Consider the following 25,071-nt stretch of genomic DNA (forward strand, 5'->3'; position numbering starts at 1 on the left):
CACCATGGACAGCACACGGACGTTTATATTTACATCGGGTAAAGAACACACCATTTTTACAACTTACATAGGCAGTTAAACGTACATTAAAGAGCAAACGACAACACCATCAAAATACCTTAAAAAGCACAACAAAGCAGAGTAAATGCTCAGTAAATGACAGGAGAACAGAATAATTATGTGCTAATTGAAAACATGATGTCTTACCTTGTCTTTGCTGGGTAATGTTTGAGTCCTGTTAAACGTGTCATTTCCATTAATACTGATCAGTTCTGCATCTGCAGGTGGATACGGTGCGGGGAAAACCACTACGTCACTCTTCAGTGTGTCTGAGCTGAAACACACGTCATACTGCTGAGTAGATTTAGAGTAAGACCAGCTCCCGTCAGGGTGTGTGGTGATCATTGGGGCGCTGTACCTTTTGAAACTGTCGTCTGTCCTGAAGCATTTTACAGCTATTAAACTGATCAGGCTCAATAAAAATACCACTGATACCGAGGCAATGGCGATCAGCAAATACAGGTTTAAATCAGAGAAGCTCTCCTCCTTTCTCGGTACGTTTCTGTATTGAGTCTGGATTTCACCTGTACTTTCAACCACCACTACATCAATAGACACAGTCGCTGACAGTGAGGGTTCTCCATTATCAGAAACCAACACGACCAACGGGTGAGTTTTCAGGTCATTGTCACTCATTCTCCTCTTAGTCCTTAGTTCCCCGGTGCTGGTTCCGATTCGGAAGAGGTTGGTTCCCTTGGGCTCAGAGATGTGATAAGAAAGCAGCGCATTGTAACCAGAGTCGGAGTCTACAGCCCTGATCTTGGCCACAAAGTAGCCCGCTTCAGCAGAATAGGGAATGTTCTCAGAGTTAACGGAGCCGTGATTAGAATAGGGCGCGAGAATCCCAGGACTGTTGTCATTCTCATCCAGAATAAAAACGTTCACAGTCACGTTGCTGCTGAGAGGAGGAACACCAGAGTCTGTGGCCTGAACTTTAAACTGGAAAGTTTTTATCTCCTCGTAGTTAAAAGACTGCAGGCTGACTATATCTCCATTAACTGAGTTTATATTGACCATTGTAGACAGCAGCACTGAGTTATTTTTACTCTCTAAGAATGAGTAGGTCACATGACTATTTTCATTGACGTCAGCATCAACTGCAGACACGGTTTTAATTACATCTCCTACCGGACTGTTCTCTTTAACATAAACATTAATCACGGGTTCTGAGAAGCGAGGAGCATTGTCATTCACATCAGCAACGTGTACAGTAATAACGCTGGTGCTGGAGAGAGGCGGGGTCCCTTCATCCGTAGCTGCGATGGTAACATTGTAATGAGACGCGCTCTCTCTGTCTAGAGGACCATTTACTACTAATGAAAAATAGTTTTTATAGTTGGTCTCCAATTTAAAAGGGACTTTATTCTTAACCTCACAATGTACCAACCCATTTTTGCCCCCGTCTTTGTCGAGGACTGACACGAGAGCAATTGCCGTGCCCACCTTAGCGTCCTCTTTTACTGTGTCTAAGAGTGACGTTACTGATATCTCAGGGGCATTATCGTTTATGTCTAGTACTTCAATCAACAATTTGGAGTGAGATGTCATCGGAGAGTTGGCCCCATCATTTGCTTGAAGACGGATTTCAAAAGCTTTGTTTTCTTCAAAATCTATTTGTCTTTTGTTTGTAACAGTCCCAGTTTTTGTGTCTACTACAAAAATATCAGCAAAGTTGCCTTTTCCAAACTCGCTAAATGAAAAAAACACTTCACCATTTGGTCCTGCATCTAAATCAGTAGCATTCAGTGTTATTATAGAGTTTCCAATCGGTACGTTTTCATAAACACTGGCTTTGTACAGCGATTTACTGAAAACAGGTGGGTTGTCGTTTATGTCTAACACATTAACTATAACAGCCATACTACCAGACTTCGGTGGATTTCCGCCATCTACAGCGGTCAGTGTGAGCTGGATCACAGGCTGTTTCTCTCGGTCTAAAGCTTTCTGCAGCACTAACTCAGCAGACACACTCTCTCCTCCTTTGTGTGTAGCTAGAGAAAAATATTCATTGTGACTAAGCTTGTATGTACTAACGGTATTCTTACCAACATCCGCATCATGAGAGGATTTTAGGGGGAATTTAGCACCGGTTAGTGTGTTTTCTGTTATATTGATATGTTGGGACCTCGTAGGAAAAGACGGGGAATTATCATTAACATCTATAATATTTATTTCTATTCGATAAAGCTTCAACGGATTGCTGATAACAGCCTCTACACGGACTGTACATGTTAGATCCTCCGCACAGAGCTCCTCTCTGTCGATTCTCTCATTCACATAGAGAACACCAGTCTTTAGATTTACCTCGAAATACTTTCTCTTGGACCCGGTGACAATCTGAAACATACGCGACTCCAACTCCAGGACATTAAGGTTTAGATCCTTGGCGATATTTCCCACGGAAGTCCCCGGGGTTACCTCCTCTGAGACGGAGTAGGAGAGCTGCCCGGACACCGCTTCCCAGTAACACTCCAGCAGCACAAGCACCAAATACGTCACAATAGAGCTCCTTCTATTCGGTAAAGACATAATTCCATCGAATGTGAGCCGAGCATAGATCAAAAGAGATGAGTATCCTTCAATCAATCAAAGCATAAAACAATACATTAATCAAATCTAATTTCTACACGGTAAACACCATGTCGCCTCCGACAGCAGTATCTCTCTCGTTCTTCCTCTCTTTGTAACAAAGCCCCGATAAATCTCCTCACCCTCTGATGCTGGGAGGAGCCTAGAGACTCACATATAAAATCTCAAAGCCACGGTCAATAGTGACGCCACGTGGCACCGGAACGAATTTACAATAATTATTCAGAAAATCACATTATTCTACGACACAAAGGCAAAACCTGTGCATTTGAACAATAATATATCCGATAACTTAATTTAAGTTCTGCACTACATGTCAGGGTCTACAAAATACAGGCCTACAAAACGACAAAAAAGCTATTCGCTCAAGTAAACAACCAATGTTTGAGCACGATGGCTTTCAGCACCATGGACAGAGCACCAAAGTTTGAATTTACAGCGGGTAAAAACCAAGCCGTATTTAAAACTTGTAAAGTAATTAAGAAGTCCGTTATTTCACTGAACATTCAGATGAGACGGTGAAGTAAATGTCAACGTCATCAAAACATTGAGAAGCATGAAACAAGGAAAACATGTTCAGTAAAGAATAGAAAAGTATTACTATGTTTAGAAAAAAACGGTATTTCTTACCTTCTCTTTGTTGGGTAATGTCTGATTCCTGTTAAACGTTTCGTTGCCGTTAATACTGATAAGTTCTGCATCTGCAGGTGGATACGGTGCGGGGAAAACCACTACGTCACTCTTCAGTGTGTCTGAGTTGAAACACACGTCATACTGCTGAGTAGATTTGGAGTAAGACCAGCTCCCGTCAGGGTGTGTGGTGATCATTGGGGCGCTGTACCTTTTGAAACTGTCGTCTGTCCTGTGGCATTTTACAGCTATTAAACTGATCAGGCTCAATAAAAATATCACTGACACCGAGGCAATGGCGATCAGCAAATACAGGTTTAAATCAGAGAAGCTCTCCTCCTTTCTTGGTACGTTTCTGTATTGAGTCTGGATTTCACCTGTACTTTCAACCACCACTACATCAATAGACACAGTCGCTGACAGTGAGGGTTCTCCGTTATCAGAAACCAACACGACCAACGGGTGAGTTTTCAGGTCATTGTCACTCATTCGCCTCTTAGTCCTTAGTTCCCCGGTGCTGGTTCCGATTCGGAAGAGGTTGGTTCCCTTGGGCTCAGAGATGTGATAAGAAAGCAGCGCATTGTAGCCAGAGTCGGAGTCTACAGCCCTGATCTTGGCCACAAAGTAGCCCGCTTCAGCAGAATAGGGAATGTTCTCACTGTTAACGGAGCCGTGATCAGAATAGGGCGCGAGAATCCCAGGACTGTTGTCATTCTCATCCAGAATAAAAACGTTCACAGTCACGTTGCTGCTGAGAGGAGGAACACCAGAGTCTGAGGCCTGAACTTTAAAATTGAAAGTTTTTATCTCCTCGTAGTTAAAAGACTGCAGGCTGACTATATCTCCGGTATCTGAATTTATATTGACCATTGTAGACAGCGGTAGTGAGTTGTTGTTCATCTCTAAGAATGAGTAGGTCACATGACTATTTTCACTGACGTCAGCATCAACTGCAGACACTGTTTTGATTAGCTCGCCTATCGGACTGTTCTCTTTAACATAAACGTTAATCACGGGGTCTGAGAAGCGAGGAGCATTGTCATTCACATCAGCAACGTGTACAGTAATAACGTTGGTGCTGGAGAGAGGCGGGGTCCCTTCATCCGTAGCTGTGATGGTGACATTATACTGAGAAGCGGTCTCTCTATCAAGAGGCCCATCTACAACTAACGAATAATAGTTTTTATAGTTGGTCTCCAATTTAAAAGGGACCTTATTCTTAACCTCACAACGGACAACTCCATTTTTTCCACCATCTTTATCGAGGACTGACACGAGAGCAATTGCAGTGCCAACCTTGGCGTCCTCCTTCACTGTGTCTAAGAGTGACGTCACAGTGATCTCAGGGGCATTGTCGTTGAGGTCCACCACTTCCACCAACACTTTACAGTGCGCTGCCATCGGGGGCTGGCCTCTGTCACTCGCCTGGGCACGGATCTCAAACGCAGGTATTTCCTCGAAGTCAATATTCCCTTTAACTGTAATGATACCTGTTTTAGAGTCTATTTGAAATATATCTAAGAAATGGTCCTGTTCCTTGCTCCTAAGAGAGTACACAATTTCACTATTTGTACCTTCATCGACATCGGTGGCATTTAAGGTGATGATCGTTGTGCCAAGGGGCACATTTTCCAAAATTCGGGTCTTGTATAATGAATTACTAAAAACTGGAGCGTTATCATTGTTATCCAAAACATGAACAATAATCTGTGACGTACCAGACTTCGGAGGGTTTCCTCCATCGACAGCGGTCAGTGTGAGCTTTATCACAGGCTGTTTCTCTCGGTCTAAAGCTTTCTGCAGCACTAACTCAGCAGACACACTACCTCCCCCTTTGTGTGTATCAAGCGAGAAGTATTCATTCGGACTAAGCTTGTATGTGCTTACAGCATTCTTACCCACATCAGCATCAGAGGCCTCCGACAGAGCGAATCTAAGTCCAGGTAATGTGCTCTCAGCAATGTCTAATGTTTGAGAATGTATTCTAAAAGACGGATCATTATCATTAACGTCTAAAATGTTAATTTCTAGACGGTAAAGCATCAACGGATTGTTTATAACGGCCTCTACGCTGACTGTACATTTCGAAGACTTCGCACAGAGCTCCTCTCTGTCTATTCTCTCATTCACATAGAGAACACCAGTCTTTAGATTTACCTCGAAATACTTTCTCTTGGACCCGGTGATAATCTGAAACATTCGCGACTCCAACTCCAGGACATTGAGGTTTAGATCCTTAGCGATATTTCCCACGGAAGTCCCCGGGTTTACCTCCTCTGAGACGGAGTAGGAGAGCTGCCCGGACACCGCTTCCCAGTAACACTCCAGCAGCACAAGCACTAAATACGTCACAATAGAGCTCCTTCTATTCGACAAAGACATCATTTTATCGGACGTGAGCCGAGCATAGATCCAAACAAACGATTATGCGTCAATTAATCCAAGCATCGAAAAAGAATGTTTAAAATCCAGCTGAATATTTTTACGGTAAACGCTGATGTGGCTTCCGACCACTCCGTTTCTCTCTCGTCCTGGGTCTCTTTGTAACAAAGCCCTGAAAAGTCTTCCCACCCTCTGAATCTGGGAGGGGCCTCGAGACTCGAATATAATATCTTAATGCCATGGTCAATAGTGACGCCAGGTGGTGAATGCACAAGCATACACCAACTCCGATTATCACAATGACACCCATCCAAACACAATATAAGCATGACGACGACACATTTATGTGCTATTTCATATGAAAATGTCTGCTAAAATGTCTGCTAATTATAGCAAAAAAACGTATTCACAACACAACTTCAAATAACTGGCAAAATCACGCAGCCGAAGACTTTGATGATTTTCAGCACCATGGACAGCACCCGTGTGCTTCACTTCACAGCACGAGAACAGTAAAACATTTGAACTTTTACAGGCAGCAAGATCTCTATTATTTCATTGAACATTCAAATGAGAAAGAAAGGTCAACGTCATACAAAGACATTAAGAAGTACAAAAAAGACAGAAAGAAAGTATAATTGAAGGATATGAGACTAATTGATTTCTGGGTTAAGTGAAAACTATGTTCCTTACCTCGTCCTTGTTGGGTAATGTTTGAGTCCTGTTAAACGTGTCATTTCCATTAATACTGATCAGTTCTGCATCTGCAGGCGGAAATGGTGGGGGAAAAACCACTACGTCACTCTTCAGTGTGTCTGAGCTGAAACACACGTCATACTGCTGAGTAGATTTAGAGTAGGACCAGCTCCCGTCAGGGTGTGTGGTGATCATTGGGGCGCTGTACCTTTTAAAACTGTCCTCTGTCCGTAAGCATTTTACAGCTATTAAACTGAACAGGCTCAATAAAAATATCACTGACACCGAGGCAATGGCGATCAGCAAATACAAGTTTAAATCAGAGAAGCTCTCCTCCTTTCTTGATACGTTTCTGGATTCAGTCTGGATTTCACCTGTACTTTCAACCACCACTACATCAATAGATACAGTCGCTGACAGTGAGGGTTCTCCATTATCAGAAACCAACACGACCAACGGGTGAGTTTTCAGGTCATTGTCACTCATTCGCCTCTTAGTCCTTAGTTCCCCGGTGCTGGTTCCGATTCGGAAGAGGTTGGTTCCTTTGGGCTCAGAGATGTGATAAGAAAGCAGCGCATTGTAGCCAGAGTCTGAGTCTACAGCCCTGATCTTGGCCACAAAGTAGCCCGCTTCAGCAGAATAGGGAATGTTCTCAGTGTTAACGGAGCCGTGATCAGAATAGGGCGCGAGAATCCCAGGACTGTTGTCATTCTCATCCAAAATAAAAACGTTCACAGTCACGTTGCTGCTGAGAGGAGGAACACCAGAGTCTGAGGCCTGAACTTTAAACTGAAAAGTTTTTATCTCCTCATAGTTAAAAGACTGCAGACTGACTATATCTCCTGTCACTGAGTTTATATTGACCATTGTCGACAGCGGTACTGAGCTGCTTTTACTCTCTAAGAATGAGTAGGTCACATGACTATTTTCATTGACGTCAGCATCAACTGCAGACACTGTTGTGATTATCCCACCTACCGGACTGTTCTCTTTCACATAAACATTAATCACGGGTTCTGAGAAGCGAGGAGCGTTGTCATTCACGTCATAAAGGTTAACAGTAATAACACGGGTGCTGGAGAGAGGCGGGGTCCCTTCATCCGTAGCTGTGATGGTGACATTATAATGAGAATCACTCTCTCTGTCAAGAGGCCCATCTACAACTAACGAATAATAGTTGTTATAGTTTGTCTCCAATTTAAAAGGGACCTTATTCTTAACCTCACAACGGACAACTCCATTTTTTCCACCATCTTTATCGAGGACTGACACGAGAGCAATTGCAGTGCCAACCTTGGCGTCCTCCTTCACTGTGTCTAAGAGTGACGTCACAGTGATCTCAGGGGCATTGTCGTTGAGGTCCACCACTTCTACCAACACTTTACAGTGTGCTGCCATCGGGGGCTGCCCTCTGTCACTCGCCTGGGCACGGATCTCAAAGGCAGGGTGTTCCTCAAAATCTATATTGCCTTTAATTGTTAAAGTCCCTGTATTTGGGTCAAGATGGAAAACATCTAGTACATGGTCCTGATCTTCTTTGTTCAGAGTATATACAATGTCACTGTTCGTTCCTTCATCTGGGTCTGTCGCGTTAAGAGTTAATAATGTTGTCCCAAGCGGCACATTTTCCAAAATTCGAGTCTTATACAACGATTTTGTAAACACCGGGGTGTTGTCATTATTATCCAGCACATTAATTATTATGTCTGAAGTACCAGACTTCGGAGGATTTCCTCCATCTACAGCGGTCAGTGTGAGCTGGATCACAGGCTGTTTCTCTCGGTCTAAAGCTTTCTGCAGCACTAACTCAGCAGACACACTATCTCCTTTATGCACCACTAAGGAAAAATATTCATTAGAACTAAGCTTGTATGTATTGATACCGTTCTTCCCCACATCAGCATCGTAGGCCGATAGTATGGGGAATCTAACCCCAGACAATGCGTTCTCTGCAATGTCTTTACTTTGTGATTTAGCACTGAAAGATGGGGCATTATCATTAACATCTAAAATGTTAATTTCTATACGGTAGAGTTTCAACGGATTGTTGATAATAGCTTCTACACTGACAGTACATTTCGGAGCCTTCGCACAGAGCTCTTCTCTGTCTATTCTCTCATTCACATAGAGAACACCAGTTTTTAGATTTACCTCGAAATACTTTCCCTTGGACCCGGTGACAATCTGAAACATACGCGACTCCAAATCCAGGATATTGAGGTTTAGATCCTTAGCGATATTTCCCACGGAAGTCCCCGGGTTTACCTCCTCTGAGACGGAGTAGGAGAGCTGCCCGGACACCGCTTCCCAGTAACACTCGAGCAGCACAAGCACTAAATACGTCACAACATATCTCCTATTCGGTAAAGACATAATTCCATCGAACGTGCGCCAAGCATAGATCCAAAGATACGAATATCTGTCAAACAATCAAAGGTTCGAGAAATATGTTTCCAATCCAGAATTTGTACACGGTAAACACTGATGTGGCTTCCGACCAGTCTCTGTCTCTCTCTCTCTCATCCTGCGTCTCTTTGTAACAAAGCCCCGAGAAATGTCCTCACCCTGTGAAACGGGGAGGGGCCTCAAGACACAAAATACAATATCTCAATGCCACAGTCAACAGTGACGCCACGTGGGGAATGTATGAGCTTACACTAACTCCGTTTTTATTTTTTTGCCTACACGCCATGACACACAAACACTAAATCTGAATGAAGAACATAATATCTGAGCACATGTAGGCCATGTTCTTCTTCATATGAAAAGTTGTAAATGGAGTAAAGGCAAAAAAAAGCGCACCCACGACATTAATTCAAACAACTGGCAAAAACAGGAAGTGAAAGACCGTAATATGTTTCAGCACCTTGGACAGAGCACGTATGTTTTTCTTGACAGCGAGCGAAAAGCAAGGAGTTTATTTCAACTTGTGAAGGCAGTAAGATGTTCTCTATTTCATACAAATAATTTCAATGAGACAGCGAATCAAATGACTGCATCATCCAAACACAATGAGAAGCACATCAAAGCAAATGTGTATTTTAAGGATAGGAGAAAAACACATTTCTGGTACAACTGAAAACGTAATTTCTTACCTTCTCTTTGTTGGGAAATGTTTGAGTCCTGTCAAACGTGTCATTTCCATTAATACTGATCAGTTCTGCATCTGCAGGTGGATACGGTGCGGGAAAAACCACTACGTCACTCTTCAGTGTGTCTGAGCTGAAACACACGTCATACTGCTGAGTAGATTTAGAGTAAGACCAGCTCCCGTCAGGGTGTGTGGTGATCATTGGGGCGCTGTACCTTTTGAAACTGTCGTCTGTCCTGTGGCATTTTACAGCTATTAAACTGATGAGGCTCAATAAAAATATCACTGACACCGAGGCAATGGCGATCAGCAAATACAAGTTTACATCAGAGACGCTCTCCTCCTTTCTTGGTACATTTCTGTATTGAGTCTGGATTTCACCTGTACTTTCAACCACCACTACATCAATAGACACAGTCGCTGACAGTGAGGGTTCTCCATTATCAGAAACCAACACCACCAACGGGTGAGCTTTCAGGTCATTGTCACTCATTCGCCTCTTAGTCCTTAGCTCCCCTGTGCTGGTTCCGATTCGGAAGAGGTTGGTTCCCTTGGGCTCAGAGATGTGATAAGAAAGCAGCGCATTGTAACCAGAGTCGGAGTCTACAGCCCTGATCTTGGCCACAAAGTAGCCCGCTTCAGCAGAATAGGGAATGTTCTCAGAGTTAACGGAGCCGTGATCAGAATAGGGCGCGAGAATCCCAGGACTGTTGTCATTCTCATCCAGAATAAAGACGTTCACAGTCACGTTGCTGTTGAGCGGGGGAACACCAGAGTCTGTGGCCTGAACTTTAAACTGGAAAGTTTGTATCTCCTCATAGTTAAAAGACTGCAGGCTGACTATATCTCCTGTATCTGAGTTTATATTGACCATTGTAGACAGCTGCACTGAGTTGCTGTTACTCTCTAAGAATGAGTAGGTCACATGGGCATTTTCATTGACGTCAACATCAACTGCAGACACTGTTGTGATTATCTCTCCTATTTGACTGTTCTCTTTCACATAAACATTAATCACGTCTTCTGAGAAGCGAGGAGCATTGTCATTCACATCAGAAACGTGCACAGTAATAACGCTGGTGCTGAAGAGAGGCGGGGTCCCATCATCCGTAGCTATTATGTTGACATTGTAATGAGAATCACTCTCTCTGTCAAGATGCCCATCGACCACTAAAGAATAATAATTTTTATAGTTTGTTTCTAACTTAAAAGGGACCTCGTTCTCAACCGTACAATGCACCACTCCGTTTTTGCCACCATCTTTATCGAGAATAGACACGAGAGCAATGGCAGTGCCCTTCTTCGCATCCTCCTTCACTGTGTGTAAGAGTGACGTCACAGTGATCTCAGGGGCATTGTCGTTGAGGTCCACCACATCTACCAGTATTTTACAATGAGATGCCATCGGGGGCTGGCCTCTGTCACTCGCCTGGGCACGGATCTCAAAGGCAGGGTGTTCCTCAAAATCAATTTCGCCTTGAACTGTTATTGTCCCTGTATTTGGGTCAATGTAGAAAACATCTAAAACATGGTCCTGATCTTTTTTGCTCAGAGAATATATTATCTCGCTGTTCGTTCCTTCATCGGCGTCTGTCGCGTTAAGAGTTAATAATGTTGTCCCAATCGGCACATTTTCCAAAATTAGAGTCTTATACAACGATTTTGTAAACACCGGTGTGTTGTCATTAATATCCAGCACATTAATTATTATGTCTGAAGTACAAGACTTCGGAGGATTTCCCCCATCTACAGCGGTCAGGGTGAGCTGGATCACAGGCTGTTTCTCTCGGTCTAAAGCTTTCTGCAGCACTAACTCAGCAGACACACTACCTCCTCCTTTATGAACCGCTAAGGAAAAATGTTCATTAGAACTAAGCTTGTATGTATTGATACCGTTCTTCCCCACATCAGCATCGTAGGCCGATAGTATGGGGAATTTAACCCCAGGCAATACGTTCTCTGCAATGTCTATACTTTGTGATTTAGCAGTGAAAGTCGGTGCATTATCATTAACATCTAAAATATGAATTTCTACACGGTAGAGCTTCAACGGATTGCTGATAACGGCCTCTATACTGACTATACATTTCGGAACCTTCGCACAGAGCTCCTCTCTATTTATTCTCTCATTCACATAGATAACACCAGTCTTTAGATTTACCGCGAAATACTTTCTCTTGGATCCGGTGACAATCTGAAACATACGAGACTCCAGATCCGGGACATTGAGGTTTAGATCCTTAGCGATATTTCCCACGGAAGTCCCCGGGTTTACCTCCTCTGAGACGGAGTAGGAGAGCTGCCCGGACACCGCTTCCCAGTAACACTCCAGCAGCACAAGCACTAAATACGTCACAATAGAGCTCCTTCTATTTGGTAAAGACATATTTCCATCGAAGGTGTGCCAAGCATAGATCCAAAGAGATGAAATTATGTTTAAAAAAAAAACAAGGTTTTGAATAAGGTATTTGTCAAATCCGACTACATTTGTAGACGGTATAAACAGACTGATCTATTCTCCGACTAGTCTCTCTCACGCCCTGTGTCTCTTTGTAACAAAGCCACAAAATATCTCCTCACCCTCTGAAACCGGGAGGGACCAAGATAGGTGAACATTTCTCACACTAACGGTCAACAGTGACGACAAGTGGTGAAAAAGGCAACATTCAAGTGCCTTCAAAACCCAGCGGATAGAGTGTATAATGCAAGTTCCAGAAAGCACGAATCCAATAATCAAATCTGAACAAATAACAACCATGAACGTGAATATCTGGAAGTGAAGTGTATTTTTTCAGGCGATATTGAATAGCTTACAGCACCAGTAGCCCATACAGTTGCCATGACGCCCTATTGGCAGACTAAGTAGAGCTCCTATCAATACATTATGTACACATTTTGTTATTTTGAAGTGTTGTTTTTAATCAGCTGTTTTGTTTTTGATAACATTGAGTCTTTATTGAATATATATATATATATATATATATATATATATATATATATATATATATACAGTACCAGTCAAAAGTTTGAACACACCAATTCATTCAAGAGTTTTTCTTTATTTTTACATTGTAGAATAATAGTGAAGAGATCAAAACTATGAAATAACACATGTGGAGTCATGTAGTAACCAAAAAAGTGTTAAATAAATCAAAATGTATTTTATATCTGAGATTCTTCAAAGTAGCCACTTGATGACAGCTTTGCACACTCTTGGCATTCTCTCAACCAGCTTCATGAGATAGACACTTGCATTTCACCGGCATTTCAATTAACTTCTTGAGTGTAGGGGGCAGGATTTTCATTTTTGGCTAAAAAACGTACCCATTTGAAACTGCCTATTTCTCAGGCCCAGAAACTAGAATATGCATATAATTGTCAGATTAGGATATAAAACACTCTAAAGTTTCCAAAACTGTCAAAACATTGTCTTTGAGTATAACAGAACTGATATTGCTGGCGAAAACCTGAGGAAAATCAAACCAGGAAGTGCTGTTTTTCCTGAAAGCTCTCTGTTCCATTGGATGCCTTGCCTCCATTTAAAGGGATATCAAACAGATTCCTTTTCCTATGGATTCCTCAAGGTGTCAACAGTTTTTAGACATAGTTTCAGGCTTTTATTTTGAAAAATGAGCGAGAAAGATAACATCGCGTCAGTGGATAGCTGGGTGTTCGCAGAGTTTTGCTTGCGCAACTGAGTGGGGCAGCCATTGTCTCTGCTGCAGAGGATACGTTCATTAGAGATAACTGCACCTCAGATTGCAGCCCAAATAACTGCTTCACAGAGTTCAAGTAACAGACACATCTCATCATTAACTGTATAGAGGAGACTGTGTTAATCATGCCTTCATGATTGAATTGCTGTAAAGAAACCACTACAAAAGGACACCAATAAGTAAAATATACTTTTTTTGTGGCAAGAAACACAAGCAATGGATATTAGAAAGGTGGAAATCTGTCCTTTGGTCTGATGAGTCCAAATTTGAGATTTTTGCACCGTGTCTTTGTGAGATGCAGAGTAGGTGAACGAATGATCTCCGCATGTTTGGTTCCCACCGTGAAGCATGGAGGAGGAGGTGTGGTGGCGTGGGGGTGCTTTTCTGGTGACACTGTCAGTGATTTATTTAGAATTCAAGGCACATTTGGCTACCAGTATGGCTACCACAGCATTCTGCAGCAATATGCCAGCCCATCTGGTTTTCACTTAGTGGGACAATAATTTGTTTTTCAACAGGACAATGACCCAAAACACACCTCCAGACTGTGTAAGGGCTATTTGACCAAGGAGAGTGATAGAGTGCTGCATTAGATGACCTGGCCTCCACAATCACCCAACCTCAACCCAACTGAGACAGTTTGGGATGAGTTGGACCGTGGAGCGAAGGAAAAGCAGCCAACAAGTGATCAGCATATGTGGCAACTCCTTCAAGACTGTTGGAAAAGCATTCCTCATGAAGCTGGTTGAGAGAATGCCAAGAGTGTGCAAAGCTGTCATCAAGACAAAGGGTGGCTACTTTGAAGAATCTCAAATATAAAATATATTTTGATTTGTCTAACACTTTTTTGGTTACTACATGACTCCATATGTGTTATTTCATCGTTTTGAGTTCTTCACTATTATTCTACAATATAGAAAATAGTAAAAATAAAGAAAAACCCTGGAATGAGATGGTGTGTCCAAACATTTGACAGGCACAGTATATTTTCACCCACAGATTGATTGGCAGGTCAACTCTTTTTGGCTTGGCTGCGGCTACTGTTTTTGTTTGAATGATGCATCTGGACACAGTACCAGCATTTTTTGGTTCACCTGGCTGCTAGCTCCTCCTCTTTTGAGAACATTATTTGACCAGTCGCTTGGCTTGAGAGGAATGGGAGATGTAGTGGAAGAATGCAGTGCTGAAGCAGAGGGCTCATAGTGAGGAGGACTGGCTACTATTCTGAACTGTATGTGGTGAGCTCTCTGATGCCTAGAGCTGCTGAGGCATCACCCAAGTGGGTGCCAGACATTGTGAAGGAGAAGGCCAGTGGCTACACAACTCAGGCTGGTTCCCAGAGTAGCACTCTACATGATTGTCACCAGACAATCAATCTACATCAACCATATCCCTGATCACCTTCCTCTGATCAAGCCATGAACTGTCTCTCTCCATCTTTGGAGGATACATGCCCTCAAAGACTTGACCTCTATCGGTTGACCTAGCTAGCTTTTGCTAGGCTACTCATAATGTGTATTTATTCTTATTTTTATTTGTTTTACCTTTGAAGCACTTTGAGAACTTTTTCTGTTATGAAAAGCACTATAGAAGTGTAATAAATAGTCATACTACTACTACTAATAATAATAATAATTAAAAACTCAGCCAAGCTGCATGGAAAAACAAAAGTCAGGATGTGTGAGTGTGTGTGCATATGACACACACACATTGACCCCTGACCCAAACACACTGAACTTACATACTACTCTATCTAACAAACAGAAACACAGCTAAAAACCTATGGGCCCGATTCCGACCGGAGTTAAGCGTGTGTAAATGGAACATAACTCCCTCTTTACGCACTTTTCACTCTCCGCATATTCTAACCTTGAACTTAGATTAGATTAGTGTGATGTTCACCCACTATTCGTTTTGGGTGGAGATGGAATAAATGAAGGCGTGGCGGAGGTGTGTCTACAGCTACACCGTCTTCTGACCTTGACTTCATTCCCTCATAATTCCACCACCTTTACACGTGAGGAAACCATGCGTAAGGTCAAGCGAACCTGCCGGTTCCAAGTAGAAAAAGCGCCTACTTGATTTCTTCCGGGGAAAAAAAATATCGCCATTCTCCACACACTGTAATGTACAACTTGAATAAGAGCTATTGATAAGAGCTTGGAAAATAAGTAATCCGTTTGGATAAAGGAATTGTAGACATAAATGATGCTTGTTTTACTCGCAAATGACTTAATTATAGGCTGCCCTGAACTTTTCTGTTTCCTATTTCTATCACGTTAAATATTAGCCACTATCAGTGTCGACCTTCAGTAGGCCTAATAACAGCAAGTATTACACTGCCACTTTACTGTCAGTTCTCTTCAGTTGGTATGGCCTACATTATCATTCCATTGAATCACATTGCTTCGTTGACCTTCCTTTGCTTCCTCTAAACGCCGTCACAGCCATGGGGTTGTTGCTGAGCTTCATTAGTAACAGTTCGATAACATAGAACAAAATACATGTAGGCTAATTAAATTACTATGGGGCGGAGCGCAGAATAAGCCCTAACAGTTTGAACCATACGTATGGCGCAATACATGGCTGTGTCATCATATAGTTCCATGTTTAGTGCAGATAATAAAGGAGGGTATAGACTACTATTGTACACTATTATCCCTATTATATATTCTATGTACACTAATCTTGCAACATTACCATGGGTTAAAGAATTGAATGTGGCAATTTTCAGAGTGAATCAAAATGGCTAAGATAAATGTACTGAAACCACGACTGAATGTTGGCCAGCAAGTGGGAGGGTTTCCGCCATTTTAATTACACTCCTTCAGCACGCACAAGGGAACCACACCTGCAACGCCTGTTACACTCCCTCATAAGGTATATCTGAATACCAACTACTGAGATGGACGTAGGACAGTCAGAATCGACTACTTACACACAGCTGAACTACACTCTCCAACAAATGGAATTTAACGCAGAAGAGGTGCTTTCATATCCGCACTTTCAGACGCACAGCGGGGCGACCAATAGTTGGCCCTAAAAAAATTATAATGAGTACTTTGTAGCACCTCACCAGGGAAAAGGGATTTCATACAGATGTAGGATCTTACTGTGATCGCCATGTTGCAGGATAACTTTCCTGTTGCGGCTGGGTTAATTTCCTGCCGTGGCAAACTGGCGCAAATTTAGGATCTTACATCTGTATTCAAATCTATGCCGTGCTTAGTGACCTATCGACATTAAAGCCCTCTCTTGTGCTTTTTATCCCAACAAAAATAGGATAAATGAATGGAAATAATATAGCATTGCTTTTCAAGAAATCACTAATAACTAATGATGTTTTCGATCCACACACTACAGTAAACTAAGTGCTAGCTGACCCATGTTCGGCCACAAATAGATGGCATTGGAGGCTTATATCCATCTCTGGCATTGACCCCTCCTGAGTGGAGTGTAGCATCAGGCCTTAAAAAGAGCATGCTCAGTAGGGTTGTGCCGTGGGAGATTGATTACTCCTCTGAGGTATGAAATATGCTGATGTCACAGACCAACCACATCACTTCCTCTCCCAGTGCTGGCTACTGCTGGGCTGGGTTGGTAGAGGATCCGCAGAGGGGTCAATGAAGTAATTAGCATTAGAGACACGAATGCACACACACACACGCAAACTGTGGTTTGCGCACGCACGCACGCACACACACACACACACATATGATACTCTGTGATACTCTGTTCATTGATGCAGGGCCGGTTGTGCTCCCCTCTCCTACAGATTTCTGGGTATTTTGGTAGATTTTTCTGGTGTTACCCTGCATCTCCACGGAGACAGCGGTTATGAGCTTACGGACGTTGGGCTGTTTGTAATCCCAGGATTAGGCCCTGTGTGCCTCCTGTTCCATTTCCATTCAGTGGGAAACATGATCTGAAATATTAATAATCATCAGATTCTGAGTCATAATCGTCTTCCCCCTATGCCCAATAACAATAATAGCTTTGCAGGTCTCTGACCAGAGGATTTCTAGGTCACAATAGGAGTGATGAGAGCAAAAACATAACAGTGTAGGGTTATATGCACAGGAATGAATACTATTTGCACGTACCTATGCACTCTCTCTTACACAAACACACACACACACACACAACAGACACACCACCTGCTCTCCTAGACAGCGCAGAATCCACCGATTTGGGTCAAAGGTTATGGGTCAAAGTCTACTGACCATCCTGTTGAACCCTGACCCACTCTGGCTGAGCTAAAGACAAAAATCACTACACTATCCAACAAACACACAGCTAAAACCAAACTGAACTGCTTACACACAGCAGAACTACACTCTCTAACAAACACACAGCTAAAACCAAACTGAACTGCTTACACACAGCAGAACTACACTCTCTAACAAACACACAGCTAAAACCAAACTGAACTGCTTACACACAGCAGAACAACACTCTCTAACAAACACACAGCTAAAACCAAACTGAACTGCTTACACACAGCAGAACTACACTCTCTAACAAACACACAGCTAAAACCAAACTGAACTGCTTACACACGGCAGAACTACACTCTCTAACAAACACACAGCTAAAACCAAACTGAACTGCTTACACACAGCGGAACTACACTCTCACAAATACACAGCTAAAACCAAACTGAACTGCTTACACACGGCAGAACTACACTCTCTAACAAACACACAGCTAAAACCAAACTGAACTGCTTACACACGGCAGAACTACACTCTCTAACAAACACACAGCTAAAACCAAACTGAACTGCTTACACACAGCAGAACTACACTCTCTAACAAACACACAGCTAAAACCAAACTGAACTGCTTACACACGGCAGAACTACACTCTCTAACAAACACACAGCTAAAACCAAACTGAACTGCTTACACACAGCGGAACTACACTCTCTCACAAACACACAGCTAAAACCAAACTGAACTGCTTACACACAGCTGAACTGCACTCTAACAAATGAAACTCAAAGAAGAAGAGCTGCTCTCATATCCCACTTTCAGATGCACAGAGGGAACAAACAATAGCATGTCCTGAAAGCCAATAATGAGCACGTATTATGAAGTTCTAGTGGTTTACCAGGGAAAACGGGTTTTATATTCATATCTACACAGCACTTAGAGATCTATCTGTCTGTCTTGTAGTTTAAACACCATTCCAGCAAAATGATGCTAAATGGCAAGCTGCACACACTATCATTGCTCTTGAAGAAGTGACAAATGTAACTAATGATGTTTCGATTAACCCACTATGGTAAACGAAATGCTAGCTGACCCATATCCAGTCATATCCACCGATAGATGGCCTTGGAGGCCCGTATCCATCTCTGCCATTGAGCCACCCTGAGTGCAGTGTCAGGTCCTCAACAGAGCATGCTCAGTAGGGTTGTGCCATGTGAGATTGATTGCTCCTCCGAGGTGTGAAATATGCTGATGTCACAGACCAACCACATCACTTCCTCTCCCAGTGCTGGCTACTGCTGGGCTGGGCCGGTTAGAGTATCCGCAAAGGGGTCAATGAAGTAATTAGCAATAAAGACACACACACACACACACACACACACACACACACTATTAAAAACTGAGGCGTGCACACAAGCAAAAACACAAACACTCCTAAACTAATACGACAGAGTTTCTAAACCCAGAGGCGCAACATCGCAAGACTTCTGGGAAAAGCTTGCGAAACAGACCAAACAGACCAGGCCGGGGTTTGGGATTTGAGAAGTCAATGAGAGAAACAAAAAAAGACTTCCTTAGTCACTCATTTTCTCTAAATCTAAAGGCACAACCTAGATTCGGGTCAATGTCTGAAGTAGCTGAACGTGTTGTTACTCCAACCTCGTGAAAGTAATAAACTGACACGTTTAAATTGTCATCCAGAACAACCTTATATCGAAGGAGTGCTTTTTGATTTGACGGCCTGCACATACGCAGTTTGGCACTTATGTGTTTCTAAGCATGAGCTTAGCTAGCCAACGTCGCCATGACATCATCTACAAGTCTGACCGGGGATTTCCACTGGAGAAGCAGTTTTAGCCTATTTTCATACTCTACTGTCTTTGCTAATACACACATACATGGGTACAAGAAACCAATGACATTGAAACTCTGCTTCATGGAATCACCCAAACTATTAATCACATTTCATTCCTAATTCCTCATTACACTTCCTTTGATGAGATCTCACATTTGCGGAGGGTATGATAATTGAATGCGCTTCTACATTATTAATAACTAGTAAACAGTTGGTAAATGAAGAGACATAATGTTTGCGTTCCAGAATGTAGACAAGTGGTGCATGTCGAATCTAGTGGTTAACTCTGCCTCTTTCTGTCTCTCTATCTTATTAACCAGGAGGGGGCAGAGAGAGATAAAGCTAGAGGGTCGGTATGAGGGGAGGTTTGGGGGGGGGAGTTAATGAGTGTGTGCCTGTGCATCTTGACATTGGGGCGTGTCTGGGAGGAGAAGGGGGATGAGTAGCCTATTAATGTTGATTTTCTTTTGTGAACAAAAAACCCTCTGTTTCATACTGCTGAGTGTATGGGCGTGCACTTCTCTTCCTTTGGATGTTTGTGCTTGAGTGTGTATGGTGGTGTGTGCATTTGTGTGTGATAGAGTGTGTCTGTAAGCACATAAAGGTGGGATGGGGGAGGGTTGTAAGCAGAACACACTCACAGGCGAGTTCCCCCCCTCCCCCTCTCTTCCGCTCTCCTTCTGCACAGCTCTCTGGTCTCCATGGCAACCACATCTCACCATGAGGGGGCACACACACTCAAATACACACGCACATACGCACGTACACGTACGCACACACACACACACACACACACACACACACACACACACACACACACACACACACACACACACACACACACACACACACACACACACACACACACACACACACACACACACACACACACACACACGGCTGAAGGCTTATTTTCAGGGCAGAGAAGAGGATGAATGAAAATACAATTCCTTCTGGATCTCCTCCTTTTTACACAGCTCTCCTTTTCAGAGTGATCTGCTATCTGCTTCTGTTCATATTCACACTGCCCTGTCATCTCTGAGCACAAAGCATACTCGCCACGACGTCACACCCGAACAAGAACAATCACACATACACACTCAAAGATACCGCATACAAAATACTGCACACACACACACACACACACACACACACACACACACACACACACACACACACACACACACACCACACACCACACACACACACACTCACGCACACACACACACACACACACACACACACACACACACACACACACAGCTGCAGCTGGCCTGCTCATGCATAGGTAATGTAGCTCCGCAGCAGCATATTCGCTGTGGCAGCAGAAGCTAGCAGCTCCCTTCACCACCCCAACACCCCATCAGAGAGGCTGACCTGCTCACTCCGCCTGCCCAGCCCCCTGCACCCTCACTGAGCCAAGGCCCCAGAGACGCCCCACCATACAGTAACCATATCCCTTTATGAGGACAGATACTGATACAGACACACAATACTTTGTCTGTTTATTTCTCTCCAGGTTATCACAGTATGTAGCAACAGCATCTACATGATATATAAATACAGCCAGGTCCAAATTTATTGGCACCCTTAAAAAAATAAGACTCAGAAAATACGGAGCTATACTTTACACAAAAAAAAAATAGAAATTATATTATTTTATACTAATAGAATTGCTCTGAGAAATATATTTTGTTTAATGAAAAATATTTTTTTTCTTTCGAAAAGATAAGATAAATTCATGCCACCCCTGTTTTCAATAACTTTCAATCCCTCACCTTGCGTGGATAATGTCACTGTACAATGTTTTCTGAGATTGGAGAACACATTGGGTGGGATCTTAGACCATTCATAGATACAGAATCTTTCCAGATCCTTGATATCTTTCATCTGCACTTATGGACTGCCCTCTTCAATTCAAACCACAGGTTTTCAAAGGGGTTCTTGTCCAGAGACAGATGGCCATAGCAAAATGTAGATTTTTTTTTAGTCAATTAACAATTTCTTTGTGCATTTTGATATGTGCTTGGGGTTACTTTCTTACTGAAAAATCCACTTGCAGCCAAGTTTCAGCCTCCTGGCAGAGGCAACCAGGTATTCTGGCTAAAATGTCCTGGTACTGGGTGAAGTTCATGATGCCTTAGGAAGGGCCCCAGAAACAGTGGAAGCAAAATAGACCCATAACATCAAAGCTCCACCACTATATTTTACAGTAAGTATGGGAGCTCTATTTTATGTCGTCCAACAAATCGAGAGCTTGGGACTTGGTTTGATCTGATTTCCTACTTTGAATAATACTTTTAAGATAAATTGGGCTAAACATTTCTTAAAGAATCCAACTTCAATTTGGAATTTCATCCTTCCTTATATCTTCTCCCGTTTTGGTGGCCTCAATTTCCTGCAAAATGATCTGCGTTTCATAGACAAGTATTCTTAGCGTTGTCGTTAATATATAAACATAATTTTTCCCCGCATAGGTATTTCATTTGGAACAATAAGGACATTTTGTATAGAAACAAGTCTTTATTTTTTAAGAACTGTCACGACTTCCGCCTTGGTCGGTCCCTCTCCTTGTACGGGCGGCGTTCGGCGGTAGACGTCACCGGTCCTCTAGCCGTCGCAGGTCCACCTTTCATTTTCCATTTGTTTTGTCTTTGAAATTCCCAGCCACGCATGAATCGACGAGCGCCTTATGCTGGAAATGCGGGGAAAGCTCAGGAAAAGGGACATGCAAAAACAGGTGTGGGATTCTGTAAAGGAGCGAGTAACTGTCTGCAGGGAAGTCAGGCGCAGGAGAGCAGAAATGGGTAGCAAACGGAGCCCTTTAATGAGGCGAACAAAACACGGTACTCAGAAAACTAAACACACACACGGGTTACAATAACCCGGCGCTAACCAGCCTGGAGTACACATACATTTACAGTACATATCACAATTCCACCCACAGACATGGGGGGAAACAGGGGGTGATATGCAAGACGAGTAATGAGGGAATGCAAACCAGGTGCGCGGGAAAACAAGACAAACAAAAGGAACATGAAAGGTGGATCGGCGATGGCTAGAAGACCGGTGACGTCGACAGCCGAACGTCGCCCGAACAACGGAGAGGGACCGACCTCAGCGGAAGTCGTGACAGAACTGGTTCAATAATCATATCCTACTGGTGAGTCAACTTTTTAATGCAGAAGGATTGTTACTCAATTATGAGTAAATGTTTTATCTCGTTACAATGTCCCTGTAACACCTAGAGAGTTCGCCATAGTCTTTGATGCTATTCCATTATGAACTCTCATGTTATTTAGAGGTGTAGCAAGACCTCACCTTCTTGACCTACCCTCCTTAATCCAGTTGACTCTCCAATAGGGAAAATAGGTTTCTCTTTGCTCCATCAGGACAAATCGAATCAAAATGTATTTGTCACATACACATGGTTAGCAGATGTTAATGCGAGTGTAGCGAAAAGCTGTACGTGCTTTATTTCAAAGGGATATTGTATCCATTCCTTATGTCACAATTTACTGGAATACATTGGTCGCTAATATCTATTGGGAAAAAGTCTGGCTATTACCACACAAATACCTGCTTGTTAACAAGGTCAAAGAGGTCTCTTTCAGAATGATCCATAAGTATGACCCTGCGAATCATTACAGGAAGAAACTCAAAAAAGACATGAACATTGACTGTACTTTTTGTGATGAGCATCCAGAAACAGTTTCACGTTTATTTTGGCATTTGTCTGCATGTAAAACAATTATGGAAAGATATTCACAGTTTTATCATTGTTCATATTCTTGATGACTTTTGTTTGTTTATGGGAGAATGGGCTGCTCGGTTTCCTTAACTACAACAAAGATAAAGAAGAACAATTTCACCTCATAAATCTAATCGTTCTGAAAAGGCAACATTTCACATTCATAAATGTAAATTCAGTCATAAAAAAAACCCTCTTCCGTGTTTTCTATAAGGAATTCGAGCAGTACATTATGACCGTTCAACATTCTTCTAATAAGAAAGCTGTTAAAACAACCAATACATGTGTGTTTCTTTTAAGGTCTTTGTATAATCTGTCATTTGTTGTACCCCCCTAGCATATGTTATCATTGTCTATCTGTATACTTCTTGTATGTATACAGATTATTCAACATGTAAAAAAAAATAAGACGATTGAAAAAAAAAAATGGGTTCCATCTGCAAAAAGCTGCTTGTGAGGTCATTGACTTTGAAGTTCTGAACCCTCATTGGTTTGAATGGTGTCACCATGAACAACATGAATTGGGGTATTTAGAGTACTATATAGCTAGAGAACAATGAACAGAACAAGGCTATGTCAATAAGTCAAGTTTGACAAAAATGCAGATTTAACCTTACTAGTCCCAAGCTCTCAAAAAATGCAAACTTCTGGAGTTCGCTAAACCGCATTGGCACTTGGTGGATTGGAACCAGTTCTATGGTCAGATAACATGAAAATAGAGCTCTTTGGCCACGCACACTAGTGGTAGGTTTGGCTTTGGAAAAAGGAAGCATATGTCGAAAACAACCGCATTCCTACTGTAAAATATGGTGGTGTTTTTAGATGTTATGGAGCTATTTTGTTTCCACTGTAGGGCTGGGAATTTGTTTTGATCATGGAAATTAACGTGCTGAAAGTGCTGAAAACATGTTGGCTCAGTTTTTAAAAAGAAGATGGAGAACAAGCTATAGGATGAAAAATACCGGGCGTTTTGGCTCAGGTGCAGCCGACTAGCACTGGCTAAAGCTACCCAGCAAAATAAAAGCATTGCTTTTTATTTATTTTTGTACAGATCGATACTTGGAGTCAACACATCACTACAATATTCTCCAAAATAATATTGCGATATGTAACTGTTTCGATTTCTTCCCCCATCACTATTCCACTGGTCCTAGGGTCCATGTTAAAGTCAACAGCATCATGAACTTTTCCCAGAACCGGGATATTTTAGCCCAAAACCTGGATGCCTCTGCCAGGAGGCTGAAACTTGGCTGCAAGTGGATCTTCCAGCAAGACAAAGAACCAAGCACACATCAAAATCCACAAAGATATGGTTCATTTACCACAAAATCAACATTTTGCTATGGCCATCTTAGTCTCCGGACTTGAACCCCATTGAAAACCTGCGGGTTGAATTGAAGAACACAGTCCATAAGTGCAGGTGAAGAATATCAAGGATCTGGAGGAAGGATCTCGGATCCCTCCCAATGTGTTCAACTCATAAAACATTCTTGAAAATGTCTCAGTGCTGTTATCCTTTCAAGGTGAAGTACTGAAAGGTATTGAAAACCAATATTTTTGATACCTATCTTTTTTAAAGAAACAATTATTACTTCTTTTTTTTCTCTGACCAATTGTATTAGTACAAAATAATATTTTCACATTTTTTTGGACCATTAATATAGCTCATTATTTGTATTATGTATTTTATACAGTATTTTTTCCTCACCTTTATGAAAGGTGCCAAAAATGTTGGCCCTGACTGTAAATGCTGCCTTGCTGTCTTTAGTACTATGCCTCGGTTATGGACAGTATTTTTTCTAACAGAAGAAATAGCCTTTCTGTACCAGATAGTGACCCATCTTCCCCAGCTCTATTCCTTCTCTATGTATCCCATGCCTGCTGTAAGAGCAGAGCAGCAGAGATACAGCGTTCTGTGGGCTTCTGTAACAGAGCGACTATGCAGAACCGTGTTATAACAATGCTATTAGCAGAACCCCACCCCACTGCAGCATCACGCTAATGACGACGATACAGTGATACAGTGGCAAGGGTTGAGAGAGGGGGCAGGAAGGGAGGGAGAGAGAGAGAGGGAGTCGAGTGAGAGA

General features: G+C 42.5%; 1 protein-coding gene across 17 annotated transcripts in view; it reads right to left on the reverse strand.

Annotated features, from left to right (window-relative positions):
- LOC110488691 (protocadherin alpha-C2) overlaps nt 1–25,071 on the reverse strand; it is a 213,341-nt gene that overhangs the window by 93,640 nt on the left and 94,630 nt on the right. Inside the window, exon 1 of one of the 17 annotated variants that reach the window (XM_036942818.1) lies at nt 9,453–12,004. The exons of 14 other annotated variants lie outside the window; for them this stretch is intronic. In XM_036942818.1, coding sequence (XP_036798713.1) covers nt 9,453–11,834 — 2,382 coding nt within the window. In that variant the 5' untranslated portion in view covers nt 11,835–12,004. Of the gene's footprint in view, nt 1–207; nt 2,748–3,279; nt 5,810–9,452; nt 12,005–25,071 lie in introns of those variants that run through there. 2 more of the 17 variants (XM_036942815.1, XM_036942816.1) reach the window with 2 other exon arrangements.

This window comes from Oncorhynchus mykiss, chromosome 14 (genome assembly GCF_013265735.2).
Source record: "Oncorhynchus mykiss isolate Arlee chromosome 14, USDA_OmykA_1.1, whole genome shotgun sequence".
Taxonomy (NCBI): Eukaryota; Metazoa; Chordata; class Actinopteri; order Salmoniformes; family Salmonidae; genus Oncorhynchus; species Oncorhynchus mykiss.